The sequence below is a fragment of the Sturnus vulgaris genome, chromosome 3 (assembly GCF_052056855.1).
Source record: "Sturnus vulgaris isolate bStuVul1 chromosome 3, bStuVul1.hap1, whole genome shotgun sequence".
In the NCBI taxonomy this organism is placed as follows: domain Eukaryota; kingdom Metazoa; phylum Chordata; class Aves; order Passeriformes; family Sturnidae; genus Sturnus; species Sturnus vulgaris.
The window spans coordinates 28,994,890-29,020,413 of NC_142245.1; the positions used below are offsets into that span (position 1 = coordinate 28,994,890).

Sequence of the window (25,524 nt, forward strand, 5' to 3'; positions counted from 1 at the left end):
CAAAAGAAAAAGTTCATATTAAGTTCTGTAAACCTGAGGTGCCAAAGGAAGGCAAAACTTGACACTGTCACAGAAAAAAATATTGATGCCTCTTGAGGGATGGAAACTGAATCAGTAAGGCAAATATGTTACTCCTAAGGAAGCTTCAAAACAGGACTCTTTTGAAACAGCTATATCATATGGAAAACCTCAGCCTGCAACTGAAATTTTTTTAATAAAAGAAACAAAAGAAAAATATTTATAACGGAAAACATGAAGCAATTTCCAATTGAAGCAAATTTCAAAGGTTGTTCGCTTTCCCAGCTTTACTGGAAAGCAGGAGTTGCTTAATACCACTGAAAACATCTGACAAAGGCCTTTTAGTCTAAGTTTAGAGAGATGACCTATTTTTTCCTCAAAGGTCCAGAGCAGGACTCTATTAATCTTTATAGTTTTGGACACGTGTATTTATGACTCTCTTCTTGGGCAGTACCCACAGGGTAAAATTTAAAAAATTCCACCAGCCAGTTGACTTATATTTTTAATTTTTTTTAAGCTGGGAATTTGTATCAGAGAAAAGGCTCTAGAATTTCTGTTAGTTTTGCAGTAAGTTTACTAATCTTGCTTAGTGCATAGGAAAAGAAGGTGAATGAATCAAAGGAAAATAACGGTCAAAATACCTGAAGGTGATGGAAACTTGACTATATTCACTGGGTACAGCAGAAAATATGGAAGCTTTACCACCACTTCATGAGTTAGAAAATATTTTTGTTCTCTGCCCATGTCCTCCAGTTAGAGTTTTAAAATCTAATGCAAAATGCATGTGGGAGGAAAGGTCCAATAATTTCAGAAATGTTCTTCTACTATCCAACCCCAATGCCATATAGAAAACATTGTACAAAGAAAGACCTATTGGTACATGCCCTTGCTGTTCTTGTTTTTTCTGCCACTTAAATTTTCAGAAAACTCTGAGTAGATTTTTCTGTTCTTATACCTTGAAAAGGGGAAAAAAAAATCTAAACCTGCTCTCAGTGGGTTCTGTTTATCAAGATTTTCTAGCAAAAGCTACTCTCCATTTGATTTGCTACTGATTTACTGTAAAACAATTGCCTGTTATGCAAGGGCAGTTAGTTCTTGCAAGACAAAAGCCCTCCAGCACAGGTCACTGCAGTTTAAACTGTTTTCATTTGAGTGCAGAGGATACTCCCGAATGTAGTTCTACATACTCTTTTTCAAACTTTCCTTTAGTTTCCTATATGGCTGCTTAAAGACTGATCATCCCTTGTTGGAGGAGTCAATGCAGGTCACCTCAAGCCCTGTGCTCTCTGCTGTATTGATGATGGACATCACAACTGAGAACTCAATGACCATTTAATATTAGCAAACAGTAGCACAAGAGGCACCTTACCTGCCTTACCACTGGTTTAAAGCAGAGCAAAACGAAGGTTTTTCATTTAGATAAAACCAAGCCAAAGGACTTGGCTGTGGAAATGACAAAGACATGATAAAAGCTGGGTTTTTTTCCTATGAGGGCTTCCCTAAGTTTTAGGCAAATGGGTTCATTTCAGAGCCCCCCTCGCAGCATGTATGTGTGCATAAGCACTGTGATTCCTTCGCAGTTAAGGGTAGTCCCATCTCTCACACCTAAGCTCTTAGAAAGAGTCACTAAGAAGCCTAAGTAAATAATTAGCTCTAACAGTGGGGTTAAGTCAGCAGGAGAGCTCACTAGTGACTAGGGCTGTTTAAAATGTTCCTAAATAACCTGACCAACACCTGAGCTGCCAGGTGGCAGGCAGTTCAGGGATGACAGGTTATTGTGAGTAGCCAAAACAAGTTCCAACCATGAAGAGTAATGAACGGGCTTTGAAGCAGAGGAACTGGAAGACAGTAAGAAAGAGAAGGTTTAACACAGATAGGTATGAAGTGATACACGCAGAAAAAAAACCCTAACCAAAAACGCAACATGGGCACCAAGCATTCAGCTACTCTTGGGGCTATGATCAAATTTCAATTGAAATGTCAGCACAAAATAAAAAGTCAAAACAAAATGAAGTATGGGATTATGAGGAAATCAGTAGAAATTCATCTGCAGCACAACTCAGTCTGGAAACCAGAAAAGGAGGACAGAAGACTGATTACCGTAACGTGATGAGTGATGCTGAAAATGTGAATAAGCACTGACTAGTTGCTGTCTCTTCCAATACAAGTGTAGTGGCCAGCTTTACACCAAGCTAACAGGAAGAGCTAGTTTCAAAACTAAAAGGAGGTACATCTTAATGCAAGATGTAGTGGAGCTATGAATTCTGTGGCAATATGTATGCAAAGGGTAGACTGGACAAGTAGTCAAAAGAAAAACCTATTCAGGATTACATATGAATCAGATATCCTCAGCCATCAATGGGTTAGGGCTGGAGAATTCTTAGGACAAAATACCATATGTACTAGCCCTGTTTCGATGGTCTTTGTTCTCAATTTGCACATGCATGTCATTTTCTAGGGGGTGGCATATTTAGATGATACTGCAAGGCAATTTACAGTGCAAAATTTTAATCACAAACATGCATCTCTATTCACATAAAAAAATAAAAGGATTGCCACAGTATTATGTGATTAAAATAGATATTAATCATTTAAATGATGGCATTTGCTTAAAATTGCAGTAAAAATAGTTGTTAGAGTAACCTGAACTAATGGGGAGAAAAAGGCAGAACTTTAGAATGGTTACATTTTCTTTTCGCTCAGAAAAGGTTTTAAAGTAATAAATTTTGTGATCAGCAAAATGTGGTATACCTTCAACGAGTTTTAGATTTAATGAAATAAATAAATAAAGATTCTCTTTTTGAGAACTTCAGTAGCTCTGCAGCAATGACCTGACTTGTCTGACATGAACTCAGGCTGGGTGGAACATCTGGAAAAACACCCCATCTGAAGATGTAGGTCCCTCCCTCTTCTGCAAGTACAAGTGATATGCCAGGGATCACGATGATTTTAAAAATGCACAGCTCTGCAAAACACACTGTGCTACCTTCCCCACCCCAGCTTAACATACAATCCCTCTGACAATATCAACAGTTGCCTAACATGACATTTCACATGCCACCACGATTTGGATGGTATGTTCTTGAAAGAGAACTTGAAACACTAACACTTAATGTGATGAGGTATAGGAGAAGATTGAAGGAAGTAAACTGAGAATTAAGATTACAAAATGGCTCTTTCATTCCACTGTGGGGATGAAACAGTATGAACAAAACAACCAAACCCCAAATGCTATTTACTTTGGGAAACAGGGTATGTCAAACTTCTCAGAGTAGGTGGAGTCAAGTAAGGACACAATTAGCCTAAAGACACCACCAGCAAATTGCTGCACACAGTGATATCCCTGTGTACAAGTATGGCAAGATGCCAAGGGAGAAAAATAAGCTGTCCCTGGAAAGGAGTTGGGGGGGATGAACCACCACACGAGCAAACCCCATCCCCTAAATATGGCCACGATCTAGGGATGCGCTCACGCACTAGTGAAGATCCACTTATAGGCTGTGCTGCAGTTTTGATTAAAGGCCTCTTACCGTTGTTACTGAACAAATTTTATAATTAGCTAGTGCTGCTGCTTGATTCTGTTTGTGTGCTCTTTGTTTTTGAGCCACTGCAGTATAGAGCAAAGATGTGGGTGATAGAGCTACTCTGTTTAATTTGTTTTTTGATAGGCTTGGGGAGAGAAAGGGAAGATGAAGACAAACACTGTACTTGATATGATGTTCTTCTCATTTATTTTGGTATTTGGGAGAGTTATGATGCAAACTTGATACTTGAGGTCATTTTACTAAAGGCAAGTGAGGTGAAAGTATTAGCAAGTGTAACTAGGTGGTTCAATTTACTTCATGTCTTGCAAATCAGCACATCTCGGTACTGAAATCCACAGTCCATGAAACAGCATTCCACAGGACAGCAACAACAAAACAATCTCGTATGAGCCCTCCAAACTCAAGATAAAAGCCCACAGGAAGTCTGTCTAAGTACGGGAGATAAATTCAGCAGCTATGGTCAAATCAGTCCTTGGCTATTTCACTGGGAGTTCAAACAAGATTTGTCAGATTTATAGCATGGAAGAGATTATCAATCCAAAAGTCTGTTGTTGAGGAATTAAAAGACAGCCAACCCGCTTTTAAACTATCATTCAATTTCTTTGCTACATCCAAATCAGATAAAAATCAGTGATTAACAGATTACCCAGTCTTCTCTTTTTTACTAACTTGTCACCCCATATCACCGTAAAAAGTCACTGAACTGATGCTACCTGCTAAGATACTGCCAATGTCCCAGCAGTAAGTAAGAATACAGGTTGTATTTTTAAGCACAAACAAATTTAGAAAAAAAAAAAAAAGAATACCAAAAGGAAAAAAAGAAGACTCTTCAAGTTTACACTAAAGAAAGATCTGAAAGGTGGATACTATTTGAGAATTGTGTAAGCTAGAGGCAAGAAGGGGTTGGGGTGTCAGCATCTGAGACACTTCAGATTTGTAATTACATTGGAATCCAATGCTGAAAGGTGGAAGTGGTCAAGAAGAATGGAACTATCTCATCCTTTTATGAGAAGCAGATTTCCTGAAAAACGGTGTTGCTTGTTTTTAGTACCTGAGCTACACAAAGACATACTTCTCAAACATTAAGAAAACAGAAATGATTTGCATCTCTGTTCTGACTGACCTGACTACCTGAGAGTAGTTTTTTGTTGGAAATTAGCAATTGTATTACTGAAGAGGCTGGAGGTCATGGTTATATACATCACAAACTTTTCAAGTACTGCATACTAATATCTAGATTGTTCCTTGTAACTAAGTCACCACTTTCTATTCTTCAAGACTGCCAAACCTGTGACATTCAAATGTTACCAACTGATTTAGCACATCCATAAGTTTCTAATATGATTGGCATTGTACATAATTTCAGAGCATGAAAGACAAAATTGGTTGGGAAACATCTAATTTTCATCTTTCAACGTGACAATACATGAAAAATAGCATCTGAAATGCACAAATTTATTGCCTAAGTAAGTGACTTCAAAATCCATGTATTTAAAGACATCCAGGTCTTTACATGTCAAACTTATACTCCTGTGGATTGTGTAACACCTACTCCAAATTGCTTTCTCTTTTCAGACCTACTTTGGGGAAAGTGACCCATCTAAAGCTGTTGTCAGCTGTTGGAAAAGGCTATCTAGCCTCCAAGGAACCATGCATTTATTCAGTATCTAATTACTTCAGAACCTAAAGAGCATTGATGCAAATCTGGCCAGGACTAAGAGTAACTAATTGTAGCTCTTCAAACCAAATGCTGGGAAGGGTTGAGACTTATGTCCATGGTCTAATTTTTCTAACTTTGCAAGAAGAAATGAACATGAAGTACATGCAAAAGCAAGGGAAGCCTGGAGAACAGCTGACTATAAACTACTATTCATCAAGTATCAGGGCACCCATTTCATAATCCCAAAGATACAAAAATTCTTTTAATTTAAATTTTTGTACTTTGCCTTGAAAATCCAGCACTCTACTATTTGTCTATCAAGAAATCCCCAAAATCACTCAGTTCTAATGAATGATCTGGACCTGGTATTTTCACCTTTCCCTCAATGCATTAAAGGGGAGATGAAACACAGACAACTCCAAAAGTAGTAAAACCCGGAGAATAAAAGAGCAAAAGATCCTAGCTTGGGAAAAAAAAGAACTCTACTTCAAAAAATATTTCTCTTAGTTAAAATAACAAGATACAGTTTATGGTTTGGTTTTTTAAAATTTGTAACTTTAGTTAGTTTTGTTGAAAAAAAAGCATCCAAACCCAAAACTTCTCCTCGTGTTACTTTGTATACTGTTTTTCCTTTTTCATATGGTAGTAAAGCTAGACAAATAAAAGATATTTCTTCTCCAACAGTTAATTCAAACAGATAATTTGCATATTTTCTACATAAAACAGTTTTGAATAGCCACATTTCTAACTTTATGTCATTGTGACTGGTATCCTAATCAAGGTGCAAGTGTCTTCAGCAGGTATCACATCAAGACTGCCCAGACACTGCAGTAACTTCAAAGGACCAAATTAATTCCCAGAAGATACTTGTCTTTTTCCTTCCTAAGAATTTAAATTTCACATTGCATATATGAAGTTATAAGATGAACTTATCAAGGTGTACTGCAGCATCCCGAGGAGAGCTGAATTTATGCCATGTTACAAGTGTAAGAAATGACAAGTAAGGCATATCACAGAATCATAAAATGGGCTGGAAGGGACTTTAAAGATCACCTAGTTCCAAGCCCCCTGCCATGGACAGCCAGGGATACCTTCTACCAGACCAAGTTGCTCAGAGCCCCATCCAACCTAGCCTTGAACACTTCGAGGGATGGGGCACCCCACAACTTCCCTGGACAACCTGTTCTATATCCTCATTGTGAAGTGGGCTCAAAACTCCTTGAACATCATCACCTGAATTTCAGAACTACTTCCCAAAAGTTCCTTATGAGTAACACAGCTTTACTTTCCCAGACCTTAGCTATTTTTGTCACTTCCAGACAACCACAAATGCACAGAAAAACAAATTTTAAGTTGTAGATAGATTTTTCACATGCATTCAATTTCATGGTACAATCCAAAATATAGATCCTACTACTCATTATATACTACTTGAGCTTTTTGAAAAGTTATGATAAAGGAAAAATTTGAAGTAATTCCCCTAGCAACACATAACAAAACTCACTACTTTTGCTGTAGAGTCCTGATTTTGACTAAATAAATTTATCCAAAAACCTTTTTATTGTAATATCCAAGTGATAAGCAAACTAATCCTACTTCTACCTCCATTCCAGGTGTCAATGAACACACTGACTGGAAAACTTACACTTCCTCAAACTAGTAATTTCTTATTTCCAAACAAAGGCACTTGGAGAGCCTGAAAATGCCACATAAGCAAAAACGATTGAGCATTTAAAAAGAAATCCCCCATAGTTGATATACTGGAAGTCATCCCTGAATCATCACAGTCCTTCAGGCTTCCACATAACCTCTTTCACCTCCTTTGGCAGAATTTGGATCTGCCAAACCTGAAACAATTCTCCTTTTGTCCTTTAGGATTGAAGAGTTATCCACCTATCTATTTGCTGGTATAATAAAATCAAAATCTGGGTTGAGAAACTTACCACAAGATCAACTGCAAAATATTACTATGGTGGCTAACAACAGTTTCTATGTTATTAATCCAATCAGGCAGGTCTATGCCTGTCATCTTTGCCCAGATTTGAACTCCTGTTGCCCAAGAGAATAGAAATTGGTGATGCAGGAAGAAATGCTTAACTGTACAGTATTATTTGCTTGTGGCTCAGCAAGCACTTAACCACATATGTGAAGCTCTGCCAAGATGTCCTCCTACAACAGAAGAACTTAAGGAAAGAAAAAAAGAGAGAACACAAACACCATCAGTAGTTGGCAGATTTTGGGTGGAATGCTATTTACCTACTACTCGTTCTTAAAATAGAAGCCAGTATTTTTACAGGTTTTAAGGACTGAATTAAATTAAAAGGTCTTTTCTGCCTGCCTGAAGATACAATTTTAATCAGCTTGCCAATTGCATTATCTGTTTATCATTAGGTTACTGAGATATACTGGTGGGGTTGAAGCTCAAAAACATGCCAAATTATTAAAAAGATCTTTTTCATGGTGGAGAAAAAAAAAGTACTTCTGAACACACTGAATTTTAAAATTTTCATCTCTTTAGAGGACACAGCACAAATAACACCAGTGGGGATGCTAGAAGAATCTATATCAGTGCATCTAAGTGTGGATAGCCTTAAGACAGCCTATGCAGTTAATGTAGGGCAGTAATTGAAGATGGTAACTGAGAAGACATTTTGCATTAAAAAAGTTGACTATAAAAGAAATAAGACATTTCTAAGTCTAGCAACATTTATCTGGTACAGATTTTGATTATCAGAGGGAGTCTCTACTTGCTTCTAGTTTCCCAATCATGAAGTCTTTCTGACACACATGGATACATTCACACATCCTGGCAGCATTTGGCATATTTTATCCCAGAAGGGTACCAAGAAGATAAACACATTAAAGTCTGCAAAAACATATATTCAGACTAACAGATAGTAAAACATTTTATCAGAAGAATAGCACTAAGGAAATTGTATATACCGTATTCCTTGCATAATTTCCACTCAAGCCCAGATAAAACTGCTAAACATTTAACCAAAAAAAGAAAAAAAAATCCTTCTGGTACTGTGGTAATTGAGACATGTGAGGGATGGTTTGTCATCAAAAATGAAAAAATAAAATGCATTTTAGACGTGGACCACCATTATCAATTTGACATCTCAGAAACGTGAGTTTTCCTTTAGTCCTCAATGGTGAGAGAACAGTGCAGAAGACTTTCCTGTAAGTTCTCAGTTTTCTTCTGTGGCTTAAGAAAATAACTTTATGGCACCATGTATTAAAGGGGTATGCATGTGCAGTACAAACATAACACGTCCAAGAAAAGTGTGGAAGAATAAAAGAATATGCACACATATAAAAACGGAAAAAGCCACTCCAAATCATTTCCTTTAACATGTCACTTGTACAAAAGACACTGCTGCTAGCACAGTGTGCTTATAAACCCTCTACACCCCTACATTCTTGACTTTAAAGGGAGTCAGCTGTAGGACCTTGTTAGATATTAATTAACAAAAACAGGGAGTTGCCTTGGTGAAAAGTAAACAACATTCCAGTTGCAGAGTCTGATGTAACATGGGTGGTTGCATATAGACTCTACCATTAAACTATTAAACAAAATATGCTGAACAGATTGGTGGATGAACAAAAATAGAATGCTAGACTTTCAGAGCATTAGTATAATCAACAAAATCAGGATAAATCTATCCTTTTTCTAACATTTTAAGTGTACTCAGTTGTATGTGGAAAGTACTCAGCAATGTCAGTTGCATTGCCAGGATCATTCACTGCTAGTGACTAGTGTTCTATTTCAGGGTGTTTATTTACTTTTTAAAAAATTCTGCTATAGTATATGAAATTAAGAAAGGAAAATACAAATTAGCATCTGTGTATTGAAAAGGCAACTAGAAGCTTTCAATACACAGAGCCAAAAAAAATACAGTAAAAGAGATTTCCCAGTATTATGTGCCTTGGTGTTGCACGGCATAACACCACCCATAATACTGACCCAAATTCTTCAATATTTGGTCCCATGCACTGCTCTAATTTATGTCATGTACCAATCCAAAAAGACTACACATTAGTGATACTTGTCCGAGTGCAGAAAACTCATGCCCTTGTTCCTCGTGCTATCCCTTCACTGTGACAGCAGTGAGATAAGAACTCAATTTAACTTTCTACCATCTCATCATGACCTCCAGCCAGAACAAATCCTAGACAGCAATATGTCCTTAAGAACTCACCCATCCATGCTGCTGGAGAAGCATGATGAGATGAACTAAAAAGGTCTTTGCTTCTGACTGCTAATGGCATTGTGTAATACTGCTCTACAACTGCACAGCTTCAATCTGAAGTGACATTTATGTTCCAAGGACTGGGACAACTGAGGCCTTGGGATTCTCAGACTGGACTTTCAGAAGAGGTCTCCCCTAAGGAGGGTGGCAGAGTAGCAGACTGGTTCCTCAGGAAGCCTGCAGCATCTCCACTGAGAAGTATTCAAGATATGGACAGACTCTGTGACACAAAACCTGAGCTAGTGCTGGTGGCAGCCCATGCCAAGCAGGAAGCTGGCCTAAATGATTCAGAGCTCCTTTGCAACAAAGAGCTCTATGACTGATGTGAGAACTAGCACTTATTTGCTGCAAAAGAATTGTCTACAAAACCACTCCAGCTATCCCGGGTTAAGGAACTTGATATTTTATGAATTGATGTGACCTCCAAAATTTTAACATAATACTATGAAAAGAAAGTAAAAAAATTCATAGTAGTGAGAAATATCATCTTTTTAATGTTGAGACATGTAGTCTAAATAGAATAATATCACAGAGGGAAAAAATAGTTTTTTCAATTATATGTAATCGAGGCTTTGATAAATACAATATAATGGAGTGTTTTTCCTTTCACTCTTGCATAAAAATCCTGAAGGTTTCGTTCCTTTTATAAATGGAAGCAACTAATTGTGAAGAGATATAACGTTAAAAGAAATGAAAAATAAACAGTGTTTAAAAAAACTAATGTTAAAATGTGTTTTAAAAAAGAACAACAGAGGCACTGGAATTGTAGACAACACTAAATGATTGTTCTGGACATGTACTGATTCTCTGTATCACACAATTAAAAAGGCTGTTAGGTTTTTACAGCTCAAATGTTACCTAAACCTTCAACAAGACTTGGTTTGTCAGGATGTACATTCATCATTCAACTCTTCTTGTAGTTTCTATGTCAACTGCAGGAAAAACTGCTACCTGACATGCAAAAAACAGAGCCTCACTTCTTGAAAACAAACCAAAATTTCAGAGATGAGTGCAGAGCTGAAAACAAACAGCCAAAAGAGAAACCAGAAAATAGAGATGGAAGAAATAAAAAACCCATGGAAGGCAGTCTGAGAAACCTAAGTGACAGGTAAATGAACAAAAACAAGAGTACCAATTAAAAACAACAGGATTTGAGGAGATAGAAAGCAAGTTAAACATTCAATTACAGGCACAAAAGAAACAATGTCTGAGCCATGGAACAAATTAGGAGGATCACTACATAATTATACATACAGATCATCTAACCATCTTCCCATTACAGAGCAAAAGATGAAAAAAAAAAATCTGGGAAGTTGACCAAAAACATGACCTGAAGGAACTACCTCCATAGAATGTCCCAGAAAGCCCTGCCTGCGTGGAGAGGTCTAGGGAAGAGCAGTGGGCACACACAACCTCCCAGGACAGACAGAGGTTGCACAACTGTTTGTGTTAATATCAAAGGCAACCTCGAAAAAGGAAAAGGGAAGGAAAGCAAGCAGCAGCCACGCTGAAGAGCAGAACTGCTTCGCACGCAGCACTTAACATATGGAATAAACAGTACTGAGGCAGCACAAGGGAACAATTAGTCTAAACGGTTTTGTAAATATCTTGGACAAATACCAGAAGAGAAGAATACTGAGGAAGACACTGACTAATTCAGGGGAGGGAAGGGGCCTCGATGGCTTTTCTGGCCTCCCTCTGTCCTTACGTGCCCCGTATTTATATTTGAACACTTGCATTACCCAGCATATAGGCTATTTAAGGTCAGGAAAGCATTGCAGTAGCGCAGCTGCCTCCAGCAAGTAGTGCTTGACATCACTAAACCACACAGAAGAGTGCAGCCCTTTCATTGGCTTCACAGCAAATATCTGCAAGCAGAATTGTTTCGCTCTATTTGTACAGGTTTTTCCACTGCACTGTGGTCTCTGCAACTTCAGCACTAACAGAGTTTAGTCCACTGAAATTGTTCAACAGCTGAAGTTTCCTCTCCATGTATTTTTAGTGGCCCGTCACCAGAAACCAGCCCAAAGAATTTTGTTTTAAAATTCAGCTAAAAACAATCTACACTTTAATCATCTAAATTTTCAGTTCTTGCCAAATTTAACTTGTCTTCCTCCATGGGTTGCTTGACACGTACTGCATGCACATACTAAATATCACACATGAGATCTCTCATTTAAATTCTGTAATATTCTTTGTTGACACACAAGTATGTTTTTCCAAACTATACATAAAAAGAGCACCACTCATTAACACAGTGGCCACCATGATTTGTTGCCTATAGTCTGCACTTTAATTTAAACATAGCTGAAGTTCAGCGTAGTTAGAGGTTGCCCATGGCAAGTTCAAAATTCAACAAATCCCTGTGATTTTTTAAGAGGACTCTTCAGAGTAAAGCTCCTAGAAAAAAAGTTTACAATATTCTTGAAGGGGAATCTGTTATCCAGGAAAAGACTATTCAACAAAAAAGTCTCACCCTTGATAATTTTTACATTATACATTTTATACATTTTGTCCAGGTAGGTCCAGTGCACAAGTGCTGAAAAGGAGCTGGGGTTTCAGCTAACATTCACATCAGCCAAGCAGCTTGTAGTAGTTAAATAGTGAGATGGACTGTGACTGTCTCATATGCCATAAATAAAATAAGCAATACAATGAATCACATTCTTAACAATAATTAGGGAAAAGGAAACCCCCAGAAATTCTGTAGTCACATTTTAAAAATCAGCCATGATTTATTTTGGGAAAATGGCATCTTCCTACAATGGATAATTAGGAGGTATTAATGTTCCTTTCAAGAAGGCATCAAGTTTAAAATGCCACTGATTATTTGCAGGAAAGATGGGAGGCAGAAAGCAAAGGAAATTGACAGGTAGTACCCAGTAGTACCAGGGTCAAGAAGTTTATGGGAAAAAGGCAAGTTGGCAGGAGAACCAGCTCTTCTGGTAATGTCAGAAGTTCATTACACTACACATCACATATGCATCCTTTATCACACTAACAGTGGGGCCAAGACCCCTCCCCTTATATTCTCTCTCCTGCCCATCAAATGCCCCACATTCCTCAATTCATGCTTCCCGTACCCTGTACTGCCACATTCCCTCCTGGAACACCAGTAACAGGAATGTGGCTCCTTGCAGGTAGTACCAGCTCTCCCCAGTGCGGGGATGGGGGGGCACAGGGAGGAAACAGAGACAATCAAAACTGAGGTCTTTCATATACAGATTAATTCTGTTTCACCCTTATCAGAGATTATATCTGAAAATCCTTAACTTTTCACTTTCCAGTGGTCAGAGATTTGTATCAATTGAATGTGGCCATATGGAAGTAAGCATTAAACAGTAGCTGAATTTTTGTTAATTGCTTTAAATAATAAAATAGAAAAAGTCTGAAGACAGAACACTAATGTGCAGATCACAATCAGAATGAAGTTCTCTGAACAAATGATTTAATCACCATACTCAGAAGCAAACCACATATCCCAAATATGCAAAAATCAACTTCAAGAAAGCATACTTTGTTAAGATGCCACGTTCTGTAGTGGTGGGCTTGCATTTACATCAAGAACTGGGAAAAATACCCACGCAGCAACAAAAGTGGGTTCAAAGTGTACTCTAGGAAATCTGAGTTTTCATAGCTGTTGAATAAATGTGCCTTTCCATACTCACTGCATTTTCTGCCAAGATTCTAATTAACTCATTTAACTACTGTTTCAGTTTTGGTAATTATTACTCAGTTAGAATGAATACAGTAGAACAACTAAATCTCGGTTCTAATCTGAAAGAAAAACCTTACATGACCTGCTCGTGCTACTTTCCATCCTTTGCCAGCAGTCCTGGCTAACCAAGGAGGTCTCAGTTGACTGGACATCAGCAAATGTAATGACCATCTATAAGAAGGATCAGAAGGGGGACTGGGCAACTACAGGCCTGTTAGGCCTTGTGCTGGGAAAGGTCATGGAGCAGACTATCTTGAGCGTCACCACATGGCACTTGTAGGACAATCAGGGGATCAGGCACAGTGGGTTTATGCAAAGTGGTCCAGCATCACCAACTTGGTCTACTGTGACAGGGTGACCTGTTTAGCAGATGAGGAAAAGCCTGCAGATGTTGTCATTGACAAACCTTTGACATAATTCCCTACCCAATTCTCCTGGAGGTGCTCGCAGCCCATGGCTTGGACAGGAGTACTCTTCACTAGGTGAAAAACTGGTAGATGGCTGGGCCCTGAGAGTGGTGGTGAAATTAATATCCAGCTGGCAGCTGGTCACTAGTGGGGTTCCCCAGAGCTCAAAACTGGGGCCAGTCCAATTTAAAATCTTTACTAATGATCTGGACAAGGGGATCAAGTGCCCCTGTTGGGTGGGAGTGTTGATCTGCTGGAGGGCAGGAAGGGTCTGCAGGGGGATCTGGACAGACCACATTGATGGGCTGAGGCCAGTATGAGGGTCAATAAGGTGAAGTGATGGGTCCTGCACTTAGGTCACAACAACCTCTTGCAACACTAGAGACCTGGGGAACTGTATCTGAAAAGCTGTCCAGTGGAAAAGGACATGACAGTGCTGGTCAACAGCAGCTGAACACGACCCAGGTGGCAAAGAAGGCCAATGACATCCTGGTCTATATCAGTAGTGTGGTCAGCAGGATCAGGGCTTGCCCCTCTGTACTCAGCACTGGTGAAGCCACACCTCGAGTGCTGTGTCCAGTTTTGTGACACTCATTACATGAACACTGAGGTGCTGGAGTGTGTCCAGACAAGAGCAATGGAGCTGGTGAAAGGTCTGGGGCACAAGTCCTGTGAGGAGAAGTGGAGGGAGTTGAAGTGGTTTAGCTTAGAGAGAAGGAGGTGCAGGAGGGACCTTACCTCATTCTCCAACTACCTGAAAGCAGGATGCAGCCAGGTGGGAGTCAGCCCCTTCTCACAACAAGTGATAGAAGAAGAAGAAATGACCTCAAGTTGCACCAGGGAAAGTTTAGATTGGATATTTGGGAAATTTTCTTCACCTAAAGGATTGCCAAGCATTGTAACAGGCTGCCCAGAGAAGTGGTATAGTCACCATCTCTGGAGGTATTTAAAAGATGCCTAGATGTGGTACTTAGAGACGTGGTGGATTTGGCAGTGTTGAGTTTACATTTGAACACAATGATCTCAAAGACATTTTTCAAGTTAAATGATTCTATGATTACATTTACTGATTAATTACCAGAAGTCTCAAACTTGCCAGGTGATTTTAAAATTTGATGCTGTCAGTAACTTTAAAGCACTTTTCCCCTGCAAGAGCAATTTAATTCCAAAGAGGCAATCTTTGGAATTAAGTCTGTTTAACAACAGAGTAACTACTGCTTCAATTGTGATTTCCCAGCAACTTTGTATCTAACTGTTGCTTTTTTTTTAAAGCAGAATTTAACACCAGTATGCTATCAATGAAAGGAAAAACTAAATTTGCCCAAGAAAAACTCCAAATTCCCCTACATCTAAGTTTTATCTGAACCTGATTTTTCCATTGCATTTTGAAGAAACACCTAGTCAGTAATTGTTTAGGTTAACATTTAACCCCAGACCTCCCTGCCCCCTCTATGACTGCCATACCAAATGCCACACAATAAAAAGAGAACACCTGCTTCAAATTTCTTTTGTCAGCCTAATTAATGTTACAGAAAACATTTCAAAGAGTTCAAAGTGTCCCTACCATTGGTCCAGAGTTCTTTAGAACAAAAGGTCCTACATAAAGCCCCTGCAAATACTCCTACTAATTCTTAGGTACAAAAAAATCCAGCCACCTGTGACAGACACAGTTCAGTACCAACATGGATTGGTTCTGATCAGCAGGCTTCCTTTCCTCTACAAAAACATTTCAAGAAATGAAGATGAAACCTGCTTTGTGTGCTCTAGTGTCTTAGGAAAATATCCAAGAAAGGCATTTCAGTACTGCACAAGGAATGTATGAATGGCAATAAAAATACCCTCCAACCCTCTAAATTCTAAGAGGAACAGAGGCAATAGAAAAGACAAAAATGTCTCGCTGTATGAAAAAAAGTAAGTATTTTTTGTAAAACTGACATTTATTTCAGTATCAAAATAAACAATCTAAGAAAGTAATTTTAAAAATAACCCCTACTGCAGATAGAGGGGAAGACTTCAAAAATACTAAGTAATGACTTAGCTAGTAATGAAGATGACAGCAACTTTCAATACTGTTGCCAGGATTAGTTTTGACTAATTACAAGTCCTTTTGACAATCTCACTGTACAAAGATACAAGTCTAAATACATGGACAACAGTAAAGACTCAAGAACACCTTAATGAATAATACTGTCTGATGTTCCCCCAAAAAATTTTGTTCCCTTTTTCCTTCATTATCACTTTGTAGGTGGATAGAAGTGGCTAGAAACAGTGCTATCACAATAAAATCCTGAGAAAGGTATTTTAACTGAGTACAGTTTTATAATGATACTTAGAAATGCCTGTGTTGAAACATGGATTATTACAATGAAAGGTGGAGCACTCACAGCACATGAAGACTAACATGATAGAGATTTAGACGTTTAATTAGAGTAGCCTGAAATAAATTATATGTGCACAATTGAAAAAATGCAACAACTTAATGGAGAGATTAGATCTAAAGGAATCAAATGGGTTTAAAATTTGTGATGTTTCTGTAAACCATCCTACCCTATTCAGAAGTATGCAGAGGGAGTTGAAGAGGGCTATGTTGAATCATGTTTTCATTTTGTTCTGTGATCTTTTACTAATGAATTTTTCTGTATGTGTATTTCAACCATACAAGAAAATACTTTAAGCGATAAACTGTTTGATATATAATGTAAAAATACTCTCTCCACCACCACATTACAGAATCTTAAACGTACAGGCTGACACTCAGAGCCTGACAAAACCTCCAGAAGACACAAACCCTTCCCAATACTCAGCTCTTAAGTTTTGCTCTGAGACTTGAGGCAACACTGAGCTCTGGATTGCCACAAAGGTACGTCAGACCAAAAACTGTCCTGTATCTCTTATATAGAGAAACTGGTACCTCATTACCTAGCAACAAAATCAGTCCCACTGAACTGCCTCAAGTATTTCATACCTTGACAAATAGGTCTAATTGCTTAGTCTCTTAACTGACTTAAAAATCTCACTAACTGAGCCATTAAAAGACAGCATTAACATATTCAGCATTAAAGCACCATTTAGATGATGGACACATAATCTTAGCTCTCCTACAACTATTTTCACTAATTGCTTTATAGCAGCTTCAGAGGAAAAAAAAAAAAGAACAATCAGTGCAGTTGAACACCTGGAATAGAAGTACAAGTCAATCTGCTTTGACTACCAGTCCCAGTCTGTCCTGATCTCTTCTGAAGCTGTCAACACGTCATCAAAAGTTGGTAGTAGCAAAACAGATTATTTTTTGGACACAAAAAGAGTACAAAGCAGAGCTAGATTGGCAATCAGGTTATGGTACTGGCTACAGTTTCCGAAGACTTGGCTGACACGGGCATGGCACACACAGCAGGCAGTAAATATGTCTGATGCACTGGCCAGGCCAAACATTGGAACAAATGAAGCTTAATGGAACAGGAAGCACTGCAAAGCAATGGTCATTCCTCCTGCTTCCCAAGTCTGCAAAGATGTTCTGGGATTTGAAGAAGCCATAGACTGCCATGGATGATTACTACAATTCTATTGAAATCATCAACTCACATGTTATGCCAAATTGAAGATGTTCTAACTTCCACAAAGCAGGCATATAAAAAGACCTAAGCACAGCCATTCATTTAGTGACTGTGTATTCAGAATCTGTCTGAAACAGCAGGCTTCTATTGGTGGCAGCATGGCATGCCAACTTCAGAGGTAAAGCCCTCCACAGCTCCCCTGTGTCTCAAACATAGCAAGAGACAGTACTCGATAGTAAGTGGGTAATATTCTATGGTTTTCCTCTTCCAACTCCCAGCAGAACGCACAGGTAACAGACAGGAAACACCTCAATGCAAACACATGTTTCATTTTCTCTTCAATTTTTTTCTTCCATCAGTGAAAAACATACAGGAACATTTCAAAGCCTAAGAGTTCAGATCAGGTTCTTGTTATCCTCCCCTGCCTGCCTGAGAAGGTTAAATGCAGTCACCAAACTCTGCATACCACCCTCAGTCACGAAGAACCCTCTGGCACAGCTCCCAGACCAGTAAGAAATGACCATTTAGTCTCCTAAGCATGGAGCCTGATCCATTTAAGCAAAACAACTTCTACTGACAGCTGGTTTTCTTAGCATATTCACGTCTGCGTATTTATCAGAGAAAAGCCCTCCAGGACAACAGTGTTTATTGCAGGATTATTTCTGTGAACACAGGGAACACAGCATTCACTGAGTAACAGTGTTTCTACCCTAATATAGTTTTTTCTTAAAACATGAACCAAAATGAACCCATTTTTATGTTCTTTAGCATGGATGACTCATGAAGGAAAAAAAATTTACATACGTTGAATTTTTTCTCTTAAGAAACCCAAAACCTTCTGATGCACATTCACGTGTAGTTTGCTGGCACAAGCTTTTAAGCATTAATATAGAAACCAGCTGTTCAATCCTGCATTGATTCTTTGGATTTAGAGTCTAATGACTTTTAATAAATGGGAAACAAAGATATGATGGGCAGTTTTATTACAAATTTCCATCCCATATGAATATCTAGTATACTTTCACTAGAAAGGCAATTTTGAACAAGATGCTTTTTACCAACAGGTTTAGAGCCACTATTAATAACTCATGGAAATCCATCAGAGACATAAAGGGTAAATGTCCCAGCAGGTCCTTAACATGCCCTAGAGCATGGCTGTGCATACCTAGCTCAGCTGTATGACCTCTGCCCAAAGCACAGCAGCTTCCAGCAGAGAATGGAGAGCATCCTGAAACAAGTCCCCCGCCCTGGGGTGGGAGAAAGGGAAGGATGAGTTGGGGACACACTCACAGATGCTGACAAGCACCCATCTCTCAAATTATGTGGTCAGTCTGTGTGGTTTCTCAGCTTACCACTTCCTACAGAAGTGCGCAGAAACTGTTTTCTATGATCCTACAGTAAAGATGGCAATTTAAAAAAACAAATACATCTCATAAATGTCCCATGTTTCATTTTAACTTGATCTAATTTTGAAATAATTGAAAGTAACTGTTATTGGCATCTATTTATTGATGTAACACAACAAAAAGTCAGAAGAATTCTTAAAACTATAGAACGTAAGCTTTTTAAGTGACTGATTTCAAATTAAGGAAATATTAAAAGTTCCTCTTCATGTGTTTTGAATAAATAGTATCGAAACCAACTTTTCAAATTAACATGTTTAAATGAAAGAATTAAACCAGGTATGGCTATGAATAGTTATTGATGAGATTTTTATAAAGTAATACAAGTACTTCCCATCCCTAAATGTGAGATTGGTTGGTTGATTGTAAGAACTGCATTTGACAATCTTGCAGCCAGACATCACATCATACAAGTCAATAAAACACCAGTATTGACTTGAATGATCCACAGTTCTTCTCTACTGCATTTCTACCTGCTGCTTCAATATGTGAACCTTTTCAAGCCAACCAGCGTACTAACATCTTCACCTCAAACCATAAAAGTTGGACATTTCCCCGATTTTGGAAATCTCTCTTCCAGAGTCTACGACAAAGTGCAGTCAAAAATCTTAGTAGTATTATGCCTACTGTCCATTTAAAAAAATAGAGTAAATGTGTTTTACAAAAACCTTTCAAAGCAAAAAAGGGTTTTTGAAGCCCTATAGTCACATTTCCAGGGCTCAAATTTGCTGACAAGATCTGTGGGTATGTATCATTTTTAGAAAGGGGAATGCGTGTTTATATGGCAGAGCACAAGAGCAATGAAATCTCTTGGGAAAGCGGGAGATAATTCACTTTACACAAACAGGGCCTTTTCCTCTTATTGCTATACAAACCTGAAATGTTATTTCACATGTCAGGAAAATGCTGTTCCTGTTTGCTCATTCTTCCTAAAGTGAACGCATTTTAGTATTAGCAAAATAATTGTGGGAATTCGGTATTTTTCACATTTTGTTGAGTTCTTGGGAATGTTATGTTGGGAACTATCTACTACTTGGTTCACCTCAAAATCTGCTGCATAGAAAAAATACACTGGTAATTTGTTTACATGGCTTTTGTAGATCCAATTACTGTGAGCAGCAGGAAAGACCTTTATAAGCAGAACACAATTCAAATGTAATATGGCCATGGCCTCAAGTCATTAAACTAATCCTCAGGGCTTCTTGAGGCTTTTTGTACTTTTGGCAAAAAGTATAAAGAAGTACACATTGTTGCTTCAGTTCCCAAACACTGGGAAATTAAATATCTAGCCTGTCAGCCCCTGCTAAACACAGCAGAGACTGGTTTAGGGAAAGAACAAGAGAGAACTGTATGTTTGCTATTAAAGCACAATTATACAAACAGTGGAAACATACCCATATATTTTTTCATGGCACATAAGAAGTAGCCAGTAGCATAAAGGGAAGTGCAACAGCTCAAAAGCAACTTCAGTAATTATGCACTATTAGTACCTAGATACTGTGATGAAAATATTACAAATGCAGAAAGACAGACTGACTTAATTAAATATCTCAACTTCAACACACAGATAAGGTGACAAGGCGTGGCAGAGAATTCCAGGGTTTACTTGGCATGATTTTGACATGACTGCATCTGCTATAAATGACAAAAGCCATAAATGTATCAGAATGTCAAAAACACCAATACCACTCAAGTATCTTTCTGCAGTATCGCTCTACATCACACATCTAAAATCAGATGCTCTTTAGGGCACTGAGAGAAAATGCAATACTTCTAGGAAGACAAAGACTTCTTTTGTATTGCTATTCTGCTAGGTATCAAGAGGTTAACATTTTTCTAAAGATACTGCTGATAGTGGGAAAATAAGCAATGTATTCATTAGCTCAGGGATGATTTAGACAGATATACCTGGGTGGCCTGAAACATATTTAACCATCAACATGTGACTACAGCTGGAAATACAATGGAAACTAATGGTAGATCATTTGCTTTTAAGAGTTCAGAAAAATAATCCTTTGGAACACAGAAGGATAATTACATATTTGACTACAATTATTCCCTCAACTGATGCTGACAAAAAGAATGAATTGATGAAAATATGAAAATGTGAAAGCTACTAAATACATTATCTGTGTGTTTGCACATGCATGTGTATATCCTACATTTTCCTGAAGTATCTCGGAAGTCGTATGCCTTTTTCTAAGTCAAATTCTTGTTTTTATTTTCTGAACTGCATCCAAGAGTTTATCCAGATCAATATTCTGTTGATCAAAATGTCAAGATGCTATGTTTCTTCACTCACACAAACTTTATTCCCAAATTATTATAAAATTGTGGTAGATGGTATTTCCCATTTTTCCTCTACACAGAAGTCATCACCAGTTGAGAGGAAAGTCAACTGCCCTATTAGCAAAAGAGACATGTTACTGAAACAGTGCTAGACCAGTATGAATGTGGTATACCTGAAAAGTCTAGTAGTTATTTTTTTAAGTATTGGAAGACTGAGATACTGAAGACAAGAAGAAGCATTGAAACATTCTCAATTTCAGAAAAAGAAGAAAAGAAATTTAATGATAACAGACTGATTTTTTAGTACTCAGTCTTCCATTTTAGGAGTAAAAATCAATTTCTCAGCCAATCTGCCAACTGGTAAACAGATCAGTAAGGTTCAATGCTCTTGAAACGAAATATTCAGATATTCTTCTGAAAAAAGTGATTTACTAACACTGCAAATTCCAAAAGCATAGCTAACCAAGCCCTTTAGCTTCTACAAAAATAGTTATTCAAATGTATTATGTTTATATAAAGAACTTACCTTCTCAACAGAAGAAAAAATTAAAGATTCCCCCCCACAAAAGCTATCACTATGTTTTACCATAGAAGGCATTCAAAATATACTGCCACAGGAAAGGACAAATATGGTTTTCAGAGATTGTGATGCTACAAGAATATCACATACAAACAGAACTAGCTGAGAGAAGATCTGCCATTTCTCCACCACACACACACACACACTTGCAGCAATCACTATAACTTTAAGCAATTTAAAATAAGAGTACATTATGATCTAGCATGTTATCACATGTATCAGGAAAAAAACTGAGAAGTTCCGAGATGAAGTAGAATAAAACATTCCAGAAAAATCCTCTCACTCACTGTTCAATACGTGGGGAGAGGTACAGCTTAGGAAAAACCTGAGTAGCTTCCGTGTCCTCAAAACTAACGGAGAGAAGTGCAACATCTTCTCCAGGGTCTTCATTCACATCCTGTACATATAAAAGCAATATAAAATGGTAAATAACAAACGGAATATTTAAAAGCTTACAGATAAGAACTAATAAGTCAGATATGAATTTATTTAGGAGATGCTTAAGTGAGGAATCTGAACTGTAACCACTGCAAAACAGGCTGCAAATTTATTCTTACTATATTGGCACTTGAAAGATATTTAGATCTGCTTAATTTCCTTTAATATACCAAAATAAAATTACTGAGTTATGAAGTACTGTAGCTTTTCTTCAATTTGGTGAACTATAAATTTCAGTAAAGATACAGATTTTGTTTTTAGGAATTCCTGGTCTACATCAGATGCAAATGCCAAAGGACTTTTTCAAATGTCGTAATATCACTGAGTTACAATCACATATTCTGTATTTGTAATTTTTCAAAGTAGTTAATGGCTCAAACTTATTAGTGTATTGTATTCAACTCCTGTTGTGGATGAAAAACATTTTTGCAATTAGAAATTTGTATCCAGAAGTCACTGCCCCCCAGACTCCTGTAAATTAAACCTATGCATTACTTTCAGCAAAGACTGCAGACTCCAGGAGAGTACTGTAGGAAAAAAAAAGTATGCTAAATACAAGTTAACCTCAATGCATTCACAATTAAGGCTTGCTTTATATCAGAACAACCAGTTACAGCTTTGAGATCATCTAGAACAAATTGTTTCTGGTTAGGACCTCACATCCCTCCAATTCATAAATCACATACACTATATAACAAGTGCATTTCTGCCACGCACAACTTCATTTAAGCTCTTGACCTCTAGTTAGACGGTAATGAGTTAGCAGCACAGTCACCTTCACTGACAGCAGTGCCACTTTCTGCTCAGAAATAAATCTTTCAACATGTTTGTTCATATGTACATAGCAACTTGCCAAGATGCCTTTGTTCTTATCCGTTTTGGAAAAATAGGAGAGGAAATAAGATGTGTGCTCAAAGCAGGATCAACATGGTGCAGAGTGCCCTGGTATGCTCTGTCCCACAGGCTGCTGTGAGGAAGGAACAGGCAAACCACTTAAATATTCTTAGGAGGCTCTGCCTTATGTGGGGAGAACAAAAATTAAGTGACCGCTGAGTGGTTTCAGGAAGACAATCTCGTGCCATTTGAAGATCTGGCAGGACTGGAGCTGTGAACATCCAGAGAGACGAGCTGCATACCAGCTATTACGTGCAGAACACTACATGCCAAGAAACTTAGTGATAAGCTGCAGGGAAGAATGGGTTTTAAAAAAGCCTAATTGTCTTAGATGAAAAATGAGACAGAACTGACAGTGTTTTCTTAAATTCTGCCTTGGTGTGCAGCTCACTTCTGACAGATGAAAGAAAACGCTGCTCTTAGAACTGCCTGTGAAATGGTCACAAGCACACGATAGCTGGAAATCAGAGCATGGTTTAACCCTAAGTTGCAGGATAACACTCCATATGAGTGGTGAGCACAAACAATAGCTGTCCTGTTGCAATATGATCAGTTTACGGATGGCATAATATGACGTGGTTGCCCGTAACAGCAATAGGCAGGACCTCGTGACCCAAAATGTTCCCTTGAGTGTTACATTTTTAAGTGGTACTATCATCTGGACTGGAGAAAACAGAACAGATTACAAAAACCTTCATCTTCAAGACAAATAACAAAATATACCCAAGAGTACAATCCACCCTGACCTTTTCCCCAGTATTTCATCTATTTCCATCATTAAGGAAAAAAAAATTAAATAAGAAACAGCTTTCAATCCTGAAACTGAGTATAGCATTAATTGGCTTTTTCCCATTGATTTGCTAATTGTCAATCAAACGAAAAGAACTACTAAGAGAGATTACACAGCAACGCTTTTAATGCTAATAACAATTAAAAAGATTTTATTTTAATGGGCATTCTTCAAGAGATGACAGGTACATAAAATGGTTAAGTTGATGAGAAGCTCAGGGTTAGATGAGAAGCTCAGTGTAACCCTGTGACTTGTGCTTGCAGCTCAGAACTGTATCCTGGGCCAGGTCTAAAGCAGTGTTGTCACATAGACCAGAGAGGGGATTCTGCCCTCCTGCTCTGCTCTGCTGTGACCCCACCTGTGGTAGCTCTGCCATGGACAGTAAATCCCCTCTTTAGTTTTGCATTTATGATTAGTGCTAAAAGTAGATGTGCACACACTGCTTGACATCATGTGCAAGACCAGTTTCTGCAATACTATCAGGTGCTTACTGATGGAAGAAAGTCAAAAGAAGGAAACAGAAAAACCCAGCTTCAAAACAGACTAGGTGAATGCCACTACAGCATCCATTAAGACATACAGATATATTACATTATATTTCCTGTGCTCACTAGTGAACTTCATATGAAGGCTCATGCCAGAGGAAAAAAAACCCACACAACCACATAAATCATCTCTGTATCTTTACATGTTAAGCTGCAGCAAAATGAAATGTGAAGTAAGAGCAATAAATTGAGATATTATATTTTTCCATTTACAAAAATATGCACAACAAACATGACTGCAACTCTTGCTGCCAGCAGAGCACCACGTTATGTTCATACAGCTACTGTCCAATGCAAATCCATGTAAAGAAATCAGCATTCTTCTATAACTACCACTTTTCAAATGGATGCATATTTTCAGCCCTGAGAAATAAAAATTGTTACTTAAAGAAGACTCCTAACCCAAAACCAGCATTCCTGTAGGTTTTAAAAGACACAGTGCAGTAACACCATGAATCTGCTCAACCTTATTGTTCAGGTGGCCACCGATTTATAACAAACTCTGTTCTATCTGACACCATACCATTTATTCCTTTCAGGCTTTGTGACTTTTATTTATGGATGAAGCTGCTTGCTAGAACTGCATTTGACACTAGTATATCTGTTAGAACTGCCGTTTATAAAACCAAACCAAAACCACATGTCTTACAGATAAACTGTGGAAAACTTTTCAACTAATAAACTTTTTACTTTTTTGATGTTGTCTGTGCCAGTTACAACTTAACTCCTTCAGTGATCTCTGCCCTAGTCATCTATAAAAACCAGTAAGTGATCAGGTGAGAAGATGGAACCTTCTAATACCAGGCCATGACACTTGTCCAGAACAGGGGCTGCGATCTTTTCATTGCACCATAGTATCCAAAGGCAAATGTTGGTTTAATGCTTCTTATCAACCCCTCCACAGACAGCATCTTCCTTCTTCCCATTTCTGCATATGTATTTATATGGAAGAATATATCAGATCTGAATAGAGCAGCAAAGTAAAAGTCACCTCTATTCTTGTTTTTCAGCTGGCTTCAAGAGATAGAGTGATGTCCCACTGCTCTGGCAATATTATACCCTTATAGGAAAAAAAAAAAAAAAAAAAGAGGCTGCTGAACGAAAGTCACATCTCATATTTTAGTATTTAAGCATCCATGCTTTTTCATCTTCTAATTTGTATGTAACTCACAACACAATAGATGCTTTTATTAAACAAATTAATTTTATATTCAAGAGCAACTGATTTCATAAGAACGCAGAATGGCAATTTTCTATGAATGTTAAATTTCAAGGTTAGAACTGCCGTAATGAAAATGCCATTTTATACTCACAGAACTTTTTCTACACAAGACTCTCTAGAAGGTATTATTAAAATGAACTTCTAACTGAACAGAGAACCCATCCTGGGCCACAGGAATTTTGAGGTTTAAAAACTGAATGTAAAAATA

At 37.9% G+C, this 25,524-nt stretch overlaps 1 protein-coding gene across 1 annotated transcript in view; it reads right to left on the minus strand.

Moving 5' to 3' along the window:
* BABAM2 (BRISC and BRCA1 A complex member 2) overlaps window positions 1-25,524 on the minus strand; it is a 160,710-nt gene that overhangs the window by 51,449 nt on the left and 83,737 nt on the right. Inside the window, exon 7 of the mRNA XM_014877255.2 lies at window positions 21,715-21,824. Coding sequence (XP_014732741.1) covers window positions 21,715-21,824 — 110 coding nt within the window. The remainder of the gene's footprint in view (window positions 1-21,714; window positions 21,825-25,524) is intronic.